Source organism: Neomonachus schauinslandi, chromosome 2, assembly GCF_002201575.2.
Source record: "Neomonachus schauinslandi chromosome 2, ASM220157v2, whole genome shotgun sequence".
NCBI lineage: Eukaryota > Metazoa > Chordata > Mammalia > Carnivora > Phocidae > Neomonachus > Neomonachus schauinslandi.
The window spans coordinates 95,873,012-95,887,476 of NC_058404.1; the positions used below are offsets into that span (position 1 = coordinate 95,873,012).

At 36.6% G+C, this 14,465-nt stretch overlaps 1 protein-coding gene across 1 annotated transcript in view; it reads right to left on the reverse strand.

The window, feature by feature from the left end:
• LARP1B (La ribonucleoprotein 1B) overlaps positions 1-14,465 on the reverse strand; it is a 129,602-nt gene that overhangs the window by 7,364 nt on the left and 107,773 nt on the right. Inside the window, exons 16-17 of the mRNA XM_044912619.1 lie at positions 1,285-1,445; positions 786-930 (exon numbers count right to left, since the gene is read on the reverse strand). Of these exons, the coding sequence (XP_044768554.1) occupies positions 786-930; positions 1,285-1,445 (306 nt within the window). The remainder of the gene's footprint in view (positions 1-785; positions 931-1,284; positions 1,446-14,465) is intronic.

Here is a 14,465-nt window from a genome sequence, read left to right on the forward strand (position 1 = left end):
GATCTGATAGATGAGTCTGGACACATCATGAGGGGCTTTATTTTTTCTTGGCTCAAGGTATCTTAACAACTAGTTTAGCTCTAAGTATTTATCAATTTGGGGATGTGTATGCCTATGCAAGGGAAGTCTCTAGTGGTTCTTTCAAATTTCATTTGGCCTTTGTGCCAGCCCCTAAGAAGAATCCAAATGATCCTACCTCCTGGTATTCACAATCTTGGGTAGTCTCCTCCTACCAGGTATGGTACAAGGGTTGGTCTGTTTATAATACAACATGGCAGAAGTGATGGTATGTTACTTTCAAGCACAGGTTATACAAGACACCAAGGTTTCCATCTTGGAAGTTCTCCATCTTTCTTAGATCATTTCCTCTGAATGAAGTCATGTTGTTAAATGCCTAATGGGAGGCCTATGTGGTGAAGAACTAAAGCTTCCTGCCAACAGCCATGTGAATAAGCTTGAAGAGAATCCTCCAGCCTAAGTCAAGTCTTCAGAGACTGCAGCCTAGTAAAATACCTTGCCTGCACATGAGACATCTAAGTCAGAACCACCCAGCTAAGCTGTTCCCTAGGGTCTTGACCCTTAGAAACTGTAAACTAATAAATGTTTGTTGTTTAATCTTCTGAGTTTTGGGATAATCTGCAATGCAGCAATAGGAAACTAATACAGCCCTCTCTCCAGTTATGTTGTGCTACTTTCATAGTTCAAAACTGGGCTACTTCAGTACTAGTTTTTATATTATTTTTTTGAAAATCCCTTAACTGTAAAAATGTGAGAAAATATTTGACCTGTAATTTTCTTTTGCATCTTCCCAAGCAAGTTGTCTAAATTCCTCATACATTTTTTTATTGAAGTGATCTCTGAGGAAAAAGGACCAGAAACGAAAGAGGGTATTCATTTCTTGGGACTGGCCAATTCCCAAGCGTTTTCTCTCTGGAAAAAGTTAAAATAATAAAACATTTTTTTGTTAAAGAAACTTACTAAAGTCAAAACAGCAGACATTTTACATAACTTAAAATATTAATCTCCAAAATGTATTTGGGTTTCTTCTAAATAAGGGACAAATATTAATCCATTTTCTGGCTCATTGCTCAAATTTAAGCATTCGTCAATAGTAACAAGAATATGCTAAACTTTATTTCTTAATGTATCTAAGCTACAAAACACATGAATACTTAAGGTAATTATAACAAAATAGAAGAATATCTTAACCTGATATTAAATGTCACATTTTTTAATATTATATTTTAGTTTTAAACATAGCTACATAAAGGACAAGCATCTTACCACTTAGACATCTTCGACGATACTTGTGGTACACTTGTTGGGTAAAGCCATTTTCCTTCAAAAGTTCATGAGAAGGGTGCTGGAACTTTGGAAATGAATGAGGAGTATATCCATAACTTCCTACGAGTGGTGCACCTTCTGAAGGTGAAACATTTGAACTGCTGTTTGAGGAGGGGGGAAAAAAGCCTTCAAACTGAAATATCAAGAACCAAGTGTTTAAACAATTTGTGCTATTTGTTTGTTATTGAGTCTGAACATTGGAAAAGACATTATTAGTCTCTAAAACTAAACTAATGACATAAAGAACTATATATGAATTGCTATTTATGTTTAACACACAGGTATATTCAGAAGATGATAAAGAACATGGTTATAAATTCCCAAACTAAAGCAGTAAGTAGAAGCAGTAAGTAATTGAATAGCTAGCTTATTCCTCTTCCAGATCATTATTAGTTTAGTTTCTTATGGTACTGGAAAAATTTTCAATTTTCATGAGTAATTAAGTAAATGATGTAAATTGGATAAATGGAAATAAGAAATAAAATCTGGCACAAAGGCAATAATTTCATGAGTCCAAAGACATACTTGCAATTCTGTACATCAATTCCACTTCTGAAAAATCTCCGAAATTGGTCTTCTCCTTTTTGTCTGCACTCCATTATTCAAATATAGGCTTTCTTCCTCTTTTACTCAAACTAACCAGTCTCCTTGTTTTTCCAGTCTCCCTCCTCTATCCTACCACCAAAGTGAACTTCTTGTGTTTCGTTTTGTTTTTGTTTTTCAAAGTGATCTTCCTAAGACACTGATCTAAATCAGTGGTTTTCAATGTGTGGTCTGCGGATGCTTGGAGGGGTTCCCAAGAACTCTTCAGAAAGTTTGCAACTCGAGACCATTTTTGCAAAAACACTAAAGTATTACTTGCTCTTTTCACTGTGTTCACCTTTGTACTGATAGTACTAAAGCAATGGTGTATAAAACCGCTGATGATAATTGAGGCAGTGGCACCAAACTTTACATACTAGTGATTGTATTATTCACTGCAATGCATGTGCAAGATTTTAAAAATGCCAGTTTCAACTTAAGATGTCCTTGATGGAGCAAAAAAAATTAACTTTATGAAATCTCAAGCCTTGAGTACCTGTCTTATTGTGTGTGACAAAATGGAACAAAAGCTTTAGTTCTGCAAAATGAGCACGTTCTGGAAATGTTTCACAACAATGTGAATATACTTAACACTCCTGAACTGTACACTTAAAAATGGTTAAAATGGTAAATTTTTTATGTGTTTTTTAATCACAATTAGAAAAAAATGGGGGGCGCCTAGGTGGCTCAGTTGGTTAAGCTGAAACTCTTGGTTTCAGCTTGGGTTATGGTCTCGGGGTCCTGGGATCAAGCCCTAAGTCAGGCTCCATGCTCAGCTCAGAGTCTACTTGTCCCATTCCCTTTGCTCTCCTCTACCAACCACCACCTTCCACTCTCTAATAAATAAATTAAATCTTTAAAAAAAAAATGAGATGAAAGCATAAAGCACTTTTGCAGCATTATCAAAGTACAATGGCTATTTTTATTGACTGAATGTTTCTTGAATTCCTAGCCCCTAATATGATGGTATTAGGTGGTAAATGAGTCATGAGGGTAGAGTTCTGATGAGTGGGGTAAGTGGCCTTATAAAAAGAAACATGGGATAGCTTGTTTTCGTTTCTGCTATTTGCCATGTGAGGATACAAGAAGATAGCCACCTGCAAAGCAGGCCCTCACCAGATACCAGATCTGTTGGCACCTTCATCCTGGAACTGTGAGAAATAAACTTGTTATTTAAGCTACCCAGTCCATGGCATATGTGTTAGAGCAGCTCGAACTGAGACAGTTGTCTATTTTATTTTGTTTTATTTTATTTTATTTATCTGAGAGAGAGAGAGTGCACAAGCAGAGGGAGCAGCAGAGGGAGAGGGAGAAGCAGGCCCCCACCGAGCAGGGAACTTGACCGGCTCGATCCCAGGACCCTGGGATCATGACCCAAGCCGAAGGCAGACGCTCAACCGACTGAGCCACCCAGGCGCCCCGAGAGAGTTGTCTTAAGCCAAAGCACTTGTGTGATAAAGTTGTGAGCTGACCTAGTTGATTTTTTCATGGAACACCATTTTTAATTAGAAAACAACAAACAAATTATGGTTATTCAGACTTCATTTTGTGTCAGACATTTCCCTGAAAATGAACAAAATGAATCTGTAATGTCAAGGAAAACGGAGCTTTCATGCAAATATCAGAATTTTTGAAACCTTGTATTTGTCGCCATGAGCCTGATAGTTTCCACTAATACTTAAAGACTTTTCTAATGAAATCAGTGGTGATTTTTTTTAGGAGTTTGTGTATGTATGTCTGCGTGTATGGTAAAATATACATGATATTTAATTTTAATCATTCTTAAGCATGCTTACTATTCATCAGCATTAAATATTCACAATGTTATATAACCATCACCACTATCTATACCTAAAACTTCTTTATCATCCCTAACAAAAACTCTATTAAACAATAATTAGCCCTTTCCTCCTCCCTTCAGCTCCCCATAATCTCTATTCTACTTTGTCTCTTTCAATTTGACTATTCAGGTACCTCACATACAAGTGGGATCATACTGTATTTACCCTTCTGAGTCTGACTTATTTCACTAAGCATGTTTCCAAGGTCTGTCTATGTTGTTGCTGCATAAATTAAACTTTCATTCTTTTATATGGCTGAATAATATTCCATTATATGTATATACCATATTGTTTATGCAGTAATCTGTTAATGGACATGGGTGGTTTCATCTTTTGGCTGTTATGAATAATACTTCTATAAACATGGACATAAAAATGTTTGTTCAACTCCCTGTTTTCAATTCTTCTGGATATATACCTAGGAGTGGAATAGCTGGAACATATGGTAATTGTATGTTTTAACCTTTTGAGAAAATGACAAACTGTTTTCCAGTGGCTGTGGTATTTTATATTTCCACAAACAATGCTCAAGGGTTCTAATTTCTCCACATCCTCACAAACATTTATTTTCAGGTATATATGTATGTATGTATGTATTTAAGTAGGCTCTATGCTGGGCATGGAGCCCAATGTGGGGCTTAAACTCATGACCTGAAATCAAGACCTGACCTGAAATCAAGAGTCAGGTGCTTAACCAACTGAGCCACCCAGGTCCCTCATATTTTCAGTTTTTAAAAAAATTATACACATTAGACAGCTCAGGCTGCCATAACAAGATACCACAGATTGGGTGGCTTAAACAACAGAAATTTATGTTCTTCAGAGTTCTGGAGGCCAGAAGTCTATTAGAAGGTGGAGGAGGGGCAGTAAACTATCCTCTGGACTGAGAAGGCACTTTGAGACCAAAACACAAAGCAAGCTACTCCATACTATTTAGTTTTTTATTTATGGCAACTTACTGCCAGGGGGATGGGGTGGACGGACGGATGATCTCAGCACTATGCAGCTATTTTCCACAAAGTCCAGACCTTAATCTACAGAATTTACAGAGCAGGGGGATCATTGTGGTGAGGTCAAAGGGTAGTTATCTAAAGTAGCGCCATCTCTGTGCCAGAGGGATCTCTACTAGTTGTCTAAAGTGGCACAATCTACATACCTTCCCTCATTCCAGCTAGAGCACACAGTATCCTCCAACAGGCCTGGAACATGTAGCCCTGTGGAAGGTCATTGTGCAGACAAGAACAAGATGGAAGGCAAAAGATGCAAAGTCCAAGATCAAAGAGCCAACAGCACTGGTTTCTGGTGAGACTTCTTTTCCTGGCTTACAGAGAGCCACCTTCTCAATGTGTCTTCACATGGCTTTTCCTCTACATATATACAGAAAGACATCCCTCGTGTCTCTTCCTCTTCTTATAAAGACACCAATCCTATTAAAATAGGGCCCATCTTTATGACTTCATTGAACTTTAATGGGTCTCCTTAAAGGCTGTCCTAGCTCCAAATATAATCACACTGGGGGTTAAGACTTCAACATATATTATTTATATTACCATCCTAGTAGCTGTGAAGAGGTATCTCACTGTGGTTTTGATTTGCATTTCTCTAATGACTAATGATGTTGAACATCTTTTCAAGGGCTTATTGGACATTTGTATATCTTCTTTAAAGAAATGTCTATTCAAATCCTTTGCCCGTTTCTGAATTGGGTTTTTTTTTTAGTTATCAAGTTTTCGAAGTTCTTTATATATTCTAAATATTAATTCCTTATCAGATATTTGATTTGCAAATATTTTCTCCTATTGAGTAGATTGTCTTTTGACTCTGATACTATCTTTTGATACATAAAAGTTCTTAATTATGATGAAGTATGATTTATTTTTTCCTTTTGTTACCTGTGCTTTTGGTATCTTACTGAAGAAACCAATGTCAAATCCAGGGTGATGAAGATCTTCCCTTATGCTGTCTTCTAACAATTTTATAGTTTTAACTCTTAAGTTCAGGTCTTTGATCAATTTTGAGTTAATTTTTTTGTACAGGGTATAAGGTCTGGATCCATTCTCATCCATCCTTTTCCATGTTGGATATTCAGTTTTCCCAGTACCATTTGTTGAAAATGGGCCTTTTCTCTACTGAACAGTTCTAGCACCCTTTTTTGAAAATAAACTGACCAGACATATGAGGGTTTATATCTAGGGCCTCTATTCTATTGGTCCACTTGTTTGTCTTTACACCAGGACCATAATATTTTTTGGGTTTTTTGTTGTTGTTGTTGTTGTTTTACTTTTTTCTTTTTTGTTTATAATTACCTTTTTTTATTTTTAAGATTTTTTTTATTTATCTGACAGGGGGCAGGGGTGAGAGAGCAAGCACAAGCAAGGGAAGTGACAGTCAGAGGGAGAAGCAGGCTCCCCGCTGAGCAAGGAGCCCGATGTGGGGCTCCATCCCAGGACCCTGGGATCACAACCCGAGTCAAAGGCAGCCACTTAACCGACTGAGCCACCCAGGTGCTTTAGTTTAATACTGTAGCTTTGTAGTAACTTTCAAAGTCAGGAAGTGTTAGTCCTCCAATTTTATTCTTCCTCTGTAAGACTGTTTTGGCTTCTCAGGACTCCTTGCAATTTCATATGAATTTGAGAGTAAGGTTTTCCATTTCTGTGAAAATGGTTGTCACCATAATCCATAGATTAATGGAACAGAATAGAAAACCCAGAAATGAACCCACAACAACATGGTAAACTAATCTTTGACCAAAAAATGAAAGAACATCCAATGGAAAAAAGTCTCTTCAACAAATGGTGGTGGGAAAACTGGACAGCCACATGCAAAGGAATGGAACTGGACCACTTTCTTATACACAAAAATAAATTCAAAATGAATGAGAGACCTAAATATGAGATAGGAAACCATCAAAATCCTAGAGGAGAACACAGGGAGTAACCTCTTTGACATTGGCCATAGCAACTTCTTACTGGACATGTCACCAGAGGCAAGGGAAACAAAAGCAAAAATGAACTACTGGGACTTCATCAAGATAAAAGGCTTCTGCACAGTGAAGGAAACAATCAACAAAACTAAAAGACAACCTTTGGAGTGGGAGAAGATATTTGCAAATGACATATCAGATAATGGGTTAGTATCCAAAATCTATAAAGAACTTATTGAACTCAACACCCAAAAACAAATAATCCAGTTAACAACTGGGCAGAAAACATAAACAGACATTTTTTCCAAAGAAAACATCCATATGGCTAATAGACAAAGCACTCCTCATCATCAGAGAAATCCAAATCAAAACCACAATGAGATACCACCTCACACCTGTCAGAATGGCTAAAATAACAACATAGGAAACAACAGATGTTGGCAAGGATACGGAGAAAGGGGAACCTTCTTACACTGCTGGTGGGAATGCAAACTGGTGCAGCCACTCTGGAAAACACTATGGAGGTTCCTCAAAAAGTTAAAATAGAGAACCACCCTCTGACCCAGCAATTGCACTACTAGGAATTTACCCAAAAGATACAAAAATACTGATTCGAAGGGGCACATGTACCCCAATGTTTATAGGAGCAGTATCAATAATAGCAAAATTATGGAAAAAGCCGAAATGTCCACTGATGGATGGATAAAGATCATGTGGTATATATATACACATACACACAATGGAATATCACTCAACTATAAAAAAGAATGAAATCTTGCCATTTGCAACAATATGGACGGAGGTAGAGAGTATTATGCTAAGCAAAATAAGTCAGTAAGACAAACACCATATGTTTTCACTCAGGTGTGGAATTTAAGAAACAAAACAGATGAACACAGGGGGAATAAAGAGAGAGGCAAACCATAAAACAGACTCTTAACTATAGAAAACAATTTGAGGGTTACTGGAGTGGAGGCCGGTAGGGGGATGGGTTAAATGGGTAATGGGTATTAAGGAAGCCTCTCGTGATGAGCACTAGGTGCTGTATGTAAGTGATAAATCACCAAATCCTACACCTGAAAGTAAAATTACACTGTATGTTAGCTAACTGGAATTTAAATAAAAATTTGGAAGAAAAAAAAAGAAAAAGGCTGTTGGAATTCTGATAAGGATGTTGTTGAATTTATAGATCACTTTAGATAGCACTGATGTCTTAACAATGTTAAGTCTTCCTATCCACAAACATGAAATGTCTTTCCATTTATTTAGGTCTGCTGTAATTTTTTCAGCAATGTTTTGTAGTTTTCAGCATACAAAACTTTCACCTCTTTTAGGCGCTAATGTAAACAGAATTGCTTTCTTAATTTCTTTTTCAAATTGTTCAATGCTGGCATATAGAAACACAACTGATTTGTGTTTTGTACCCTGCAACTTTGCCAAATTAGTTTATTAGCTTTAGTATATTTCTCGTTGATCCTCTGGGATTTTCTATATATGGGGTCACATTATCTGTGACTGGAGATAGTCTTACCCCTTCCTTTTAAGATTTTTTTTTTTTTTTAATTCATTTGAGAGAGAGAGAGCACAAGCAGGGGGAGAGGCAGAAGCAGACTCCCCGATGAGCTGGGAGCCTGACATGGGGCTTGATCCCTAGATATCATGACCCGAGCCGAAGGCAGATGCTTAACCATCTGAGCCACCCAGGCGCCCCTTACCCCTTCCTTTTTAATTTGATGTCTTTCCTTTCCTTCTCTACTAGCTCTGGCTAGAACTTTCAGTACAACATTGAATACCAACAGTGAAAGCAAGTATCCTTGTCTTCTTTCTGATCTTAGGAGGACAGATTTCAGTCTTTCACCATTGAGTATGATATTAGCTGTGGGTTTCTCATAAATACTTTTTACCATGTTGAGGGATTTTTCCTCTATTCTTAGTTTTCAAACTTTTTAATCATAAAAAGATGTTGGATTTTGTCAAATGTCTTTTCTGTGTCAGCTGAGATGATCATGTAGTCATTTCCTTAATTCTTTCTCAAAAAATGTTATTTATTTATTTTAGAGTGTGTGTGTGTGCAAGCAGGGGCAGGGGGACAGGGAGAGAGAGAATCCTTAAGCAGACCCCCACTGAGCTTGGAGCTTGATGTGGGGCTTGATCCCAGGACCCTGAGATCATGACCTGAGTCCAGATCAAGAGCTGGCTGCTTAACCAACTGAGCCACCCAGGCGCCCCAGTCATTTCCTTAGTTCTATTAATATGATGTATTACACTGATTGTCTTATGTTGAACCACCCTTGCATTACTGGGATAAGTTCCATTTGGCCATGGTGAATAATATTTTCAATATATTGCTGGATTTTTTAAAAACCTATTTATTTTTATTTTTTTTTTTTTAAGTAGGCTCCATGCTCAACATGGGGCTTGAACTCACAACCCTCAGGTTAAGAGTCACCTGAGCCAGCCAGGTGCCCCTGACAACTGCTGGATTTCATTTGCTAATATTTTGTTGAGAACTTCTGCATCTATATTCATAAGGGACACTGGTATATTATTTTATTTTCTTGTGATGTCTTTATCTGGTTTTGGTATCAGGGTAATGCAGGCCTCACAGAGTAAGCATTCCCTTTTCTTCAATTTTTTGGAGTCTGAAAGGGATTAGTGTTAATTCTTCTTTAAATATCTGGTAGAATTAACTTCAAGTGAAGCCAGTTGGGCTGGAATTTTGTTGGGGGATTTTTGATTAACGATTTGATCTCTTTACTCTTATGTATGGGTTGAGATTTTCTCTTTCTTCTTCAATCAGTTTAATTTGTATGTTTTGAGGAATTTGTGCATTTCTTCCAGGTTATCTAATCTGTTGATGTATAACTGTTCATACTATTCTCTCTGAATCCTCTTATCTCTGTAAGGTTGGTTAGTACGTTTCCATTTCCATTTCTGATTTTAGTTATTTGCATCTTCTCTTTTTTCCCTGGCAGTCTAAAGAAACTTTGTTAGTTTTGTTGATCTTCTCAAAGAACCAACATTTGTTTTTACTGTTTATTTTATTATTTATTATTTTCTCTGTTTTTCTCTTCTCTTTATTGTTTATTTTTGCTCTCATTTTCAACATTTCCTTCCTCCCTTCTGCTAGCTTTGGGTTTATTTTGCTCTTCATTTTCAAGTTTCTTAAAATATGTTAGGTTACTGATTTCTGATCTCTTTTTAAATGTAGGCATTTATAGCTATAAATTTCCCTCTGAGCACTGCTCTCCTTGCATTCCATTAAGATTTGGTATGCTATGTTTTCACTTTCATATATCTCTAAGTATTTTCTAATTTCCTTTATGATTTCATCTTTGACTCACGGGTTAAAAGTGTGTTGTTTAATTGCCACATATTTGTGATTTTTCCAGTTTTACTTCTGTTATAGATTTCTACTAACTTCATTATATTGCAGTCAGAGAAGATACCTTATATGGTGTCTCATTTAAAATGTATTGAAGTTTTTGTTTTGGCCCAACACATGGTCTATTGTGGAGAATGTCCTGTGTGTACTTAAGAATGTGTATTCTGTGCTGTTGTTGGGTAGAATATTCTATATATATATCTGTTAGGTCTAATTGGTTTATTATGTTGTTCAAGTCCTCTATTTTGTTACTCATCTTATGTCAAGTTGGTCTATGCATTATTGAAAGTAGTGTATTGAAATTTCCAACTATTCTTGTAGAACTGTTTATTTCTCCCTCCAATTTTTTCAGTTTTTGCTTCATATATCTTTTTTTAAAAGATTTATTTATTTGAGAGAGAGCAGTGGGGAAGGGCAGAGGGAGAGAATCTCAAGCAGACTCCCTGCTAAGCGTGGAGCCTGACACGGGGCTAGATTCCACAACCCTGAGATCATGAGCTGAGCTGAAATTAAGAGTTGGATGCTCAACTGACTAAGCCACCCAGGTGCCCCAATTTTTGCTTCATAGATCTTGAGGGCCTGTTATTAGTTACATATATGTTTATACAATTAACCCTTGAACAATGCAGGAGTTAGGGGTGCTGACACCCTACACAGTCAAAAATCCACATGTAACTTTTAACTCCCTAAAAACTTAACTACTAATAGCCTACTGTTGACCAGAAGCCTTGCCGATAACATACAAAATTAACACATACTTTGTATGCTATATGTATTATATACTATACTCTTATAATAAAATAAGCTGGGGAAAAGAAAATGCTATTAAAAAATCACAGGAGAAAATAAAATTATAATACTGTACTGGGGATTTAAGTATAACTGGAGTATATGAATCTATATTCATATCAATCAGCCTAGGATTTATTTTAGCAACATTCTGCAGATTAGGAACAAATATAATGGAAAGAGATCAGGGTTTACTCAGTTTGAGATTTGGAGCTATTAGAGGCATAAAATAAGTCTAAAAACAAGAATCTAGAATTCAATCAAAATTTATGAGACAGAAAAAGACAAGAAAATTAAAATTTTAATCAAAAGATAATGCAAAAAGGGGGCGCCTGGGTGGCTCAGTTGGTTAAGCGACTGCCTTCAGCTCAGGTCATGATCCTGGAGTCCTGGGATCGAGTCCCGCATCGGGCTCCCTGCTCGGCAGGGAGTCTGCTTCTCCCTCTGACCCTCACCCTTTTCCTTCTCTCTCTGTCATTCTCTCTCTCTCAAAAATAAATAAAATTTAAAAAATATATAAAACAAAAAACAAAAAACAAAAAAAAAGATAATGCAAAAAAACCAACGAGATTTACAGCAGATGACCCACCTATTGGTATGATCACACAGTGGACTTTAAAATTACTATGATTAGATTAATATGTTGAAGGAACTTGTGGAAAGGAGAACAACATGCATGATACAGAATTTCAGTAGGAAAAGGAGAACTATTATTAAGAAGTCAAATGGTAATACAAAATATATGAAGCACAATATCAGAAATGAAAAATTCCTGTGATGAACTTATCAGGAGACTAGACACAGCTGAAGAAAGTAAATTTGAACATGGCTCAATCAAAATTATCCAACATGAATTACAAAGAGAAAAAGTAGAAAAAAAGATCAGATCATCTAAGAGCTGTGAGATATTAACAAATGGTCTAATGTACATGTAATTGGATTCCCAGAACAAGGGGAACAAACAACAAGAACACAGGCAAAAAATACTTGAAGAGATAAGAGATGAAAATTTTCCTAACTGAATAAAAGACAACATACAATAAATCCAATGACTTGGATAAACACCTTGTGTGTCACACACATATATACACATATAACCGTATCCATACCTAGATCCATGAAAGAATTTTATACACAATATCTTTCAAAATAGAAAAAAACAAACTTCTCCTGATAAATAAAAGTTGACAGAATCCACTGCTAATAGACCCGTACAACAAGAAATGTTTAAGAAAATGAAGAGCACTGGAATGCCTGGGTGGCTCAGTCGTTAAGCGATAAGCCTTCGTCTCAGGTCATGATCCCAGGGTCCTGGGATCGAGCCCCGCATCGGGCTCCCTGCTCGGCGAGAAGCCTGCTTCTCCCTCTCCCACTCCCCCTGCTTGTGTTCCCTCTCTCGCTGTGTCTGTCAAATAAATAAATAAAATCTTTTAATTAAAAAAAAAAAAAAAGGAAGGAAGAGCATTAGAAATGGTAAAAATGAGAGCAAATGTTTTAAAAATTTCTCACATTGGGGCGCCTGGGTGGTTCATCAGTTAAGTGTCTGCTTTTAGCTCAGGTCATGGTCTCAGGGTCCTGGGATTGAGCCCCAGGGATGTCTGATCATCTGGCTCCCTGCTCAGCAGGGAGTGTGCCTCTCCCTTCTCACCCCCCCATGCACTCTCTCTCTCTCTCTCAAATGAATAAAATCTAAATAAATAAATAAAATAAAAATTTCTCATGTCTTTAAAAGATAACTATCTAAAGAAAAGTAATAACAAAGCATAGCACAGAAGATGGGAGGAAATGGAACTTTACGATATCAATATTCTTATGCTATACATGTAGTGGTATAATATTATTTGAAAGTAGACTAAGTTGAAATGTGTATTATGAACAGTAGAAGACCAATAAAAAATAAGATATATAACTGAGAAGCCAATGGTAGAGATAAAATAGAATTATTATAAAAACTCAACTGATCCAAAAGATTGAAGGAAAAAAAACAAAGATGAGAAAAGTAGAATATAAAATGGTAGATTTAAATCCAATGATATCCATAAGTATATTAATGTAGATGATCTAAACATATGAACACTGGTAGTGGGTGAGGCTGTGGTGTGGAAGGCAAGGAATGCAGGGAGTATAAGGGAACTCTCAGTACCTTCCACTCAATATTTCCTGTGAACCTAAAACTACTCTAAAAAAATAGATCAATTAAAAAAATTTAGTCATTATTATAAATACTTGTCTGTCACCCCTGAATTAAGCTCCAGAAAGGCAGGGACTGTAATTATCTTGTTCCCTGCTGCTTACTCAGTGCCTAGGAATGCGCCCAACACAATGTTAAGCCCCTGCTTTCCTGATACATTTTACTTGTGGGAGAAGGTGGAGTGGTGCCTGGGAATGAATAAATCACTATATAGATGAATTATTAATAACAAAAGATATAACATAATAAAAAATGAATTGTAAGGAACATATTCCTAACTAAACGTTCCATTAAATATTCTAACTAAACTAAATGTTATTGACTAAACATCCTTCACCATTATTTGTTGATCTCTAAATATACTGCTCTGATAAAAAAAAAATATCCTGGAGGGGTGCCTGGGTGGCTCAGTCGGTTAAGTGTCTGTCTTCAGCTCAGGTCATGATCCCAAGCCTGGGATCGAGCCCTGCGTTGTCAGGCTCTCTGCTCAGTAGGAAGCCTGCTTCTCCCTCTGTCTGTCCCCTTGTTCGTTCTTTCTCTCTCTCTAATAAATAAAAATCTTTAAAAAAAAAATCCTGGAAAATAAACTCTCAAAATCACTTAGAACACAATAACCATAAGTATACAATAGGCGTGCAAAAAACATATACACATTTTATCTTTTAAGGACACTGTATCAATGAGAACAAAACGTAAAAGTACCAAATAAACATCACTGGAAAGACAGAGGAGGAGATTTTCAGATCATGATAAACTCACTAGCTTTTCTTTGACTGAAACTATCTAATCCTTCCCTCTAGTAACCAATCAAAGAACACTTTTTCCTAAAGCTAAGTTTTCATTTAGAAAGTTGGTCAGATAATTATTCTGAAAATATCTACACAAACACAAAATGTGTTTACAAGGAACACAAAGCAATTAGCAGCAAATCACCTCTGCATCCATTGTACGGGACAAAACATACCATATATATTTTTTTAAGATTTATTTATTTATTTATTTGACAGAGAGAGACACAGCGAGAGAGGGAACACAAGCAGGGGGAGTGGGAGAGGGAGAAGCAGGCCTCCCGCGGAGCAGGGAGCCCGATGTGGGGCTCTATCCCAGGACCCTGGGACCATGACCTGAGCCGAAGACAGACGCTTAACGACTGAGCCACCCAGGCGCCCCAAAACATACCATATTATATTGCACAATTGGCATTATCAAATGTTTGCTCTATCATCTCTTTTGAGGTAAATAATAGTCTTTTTTAAAAAAATTAACGCTAAAAGAAAAACCACTTACTACTAACAGTCAGCTAATCTAAGTTATTTTCCCCAAAAGGAAAAATTTCAAAATAACAATGTGTTTTATTTCCATATTCTTTATATAGTTTGAGTGGATTGTTTAGCACATTAATTCACTAAG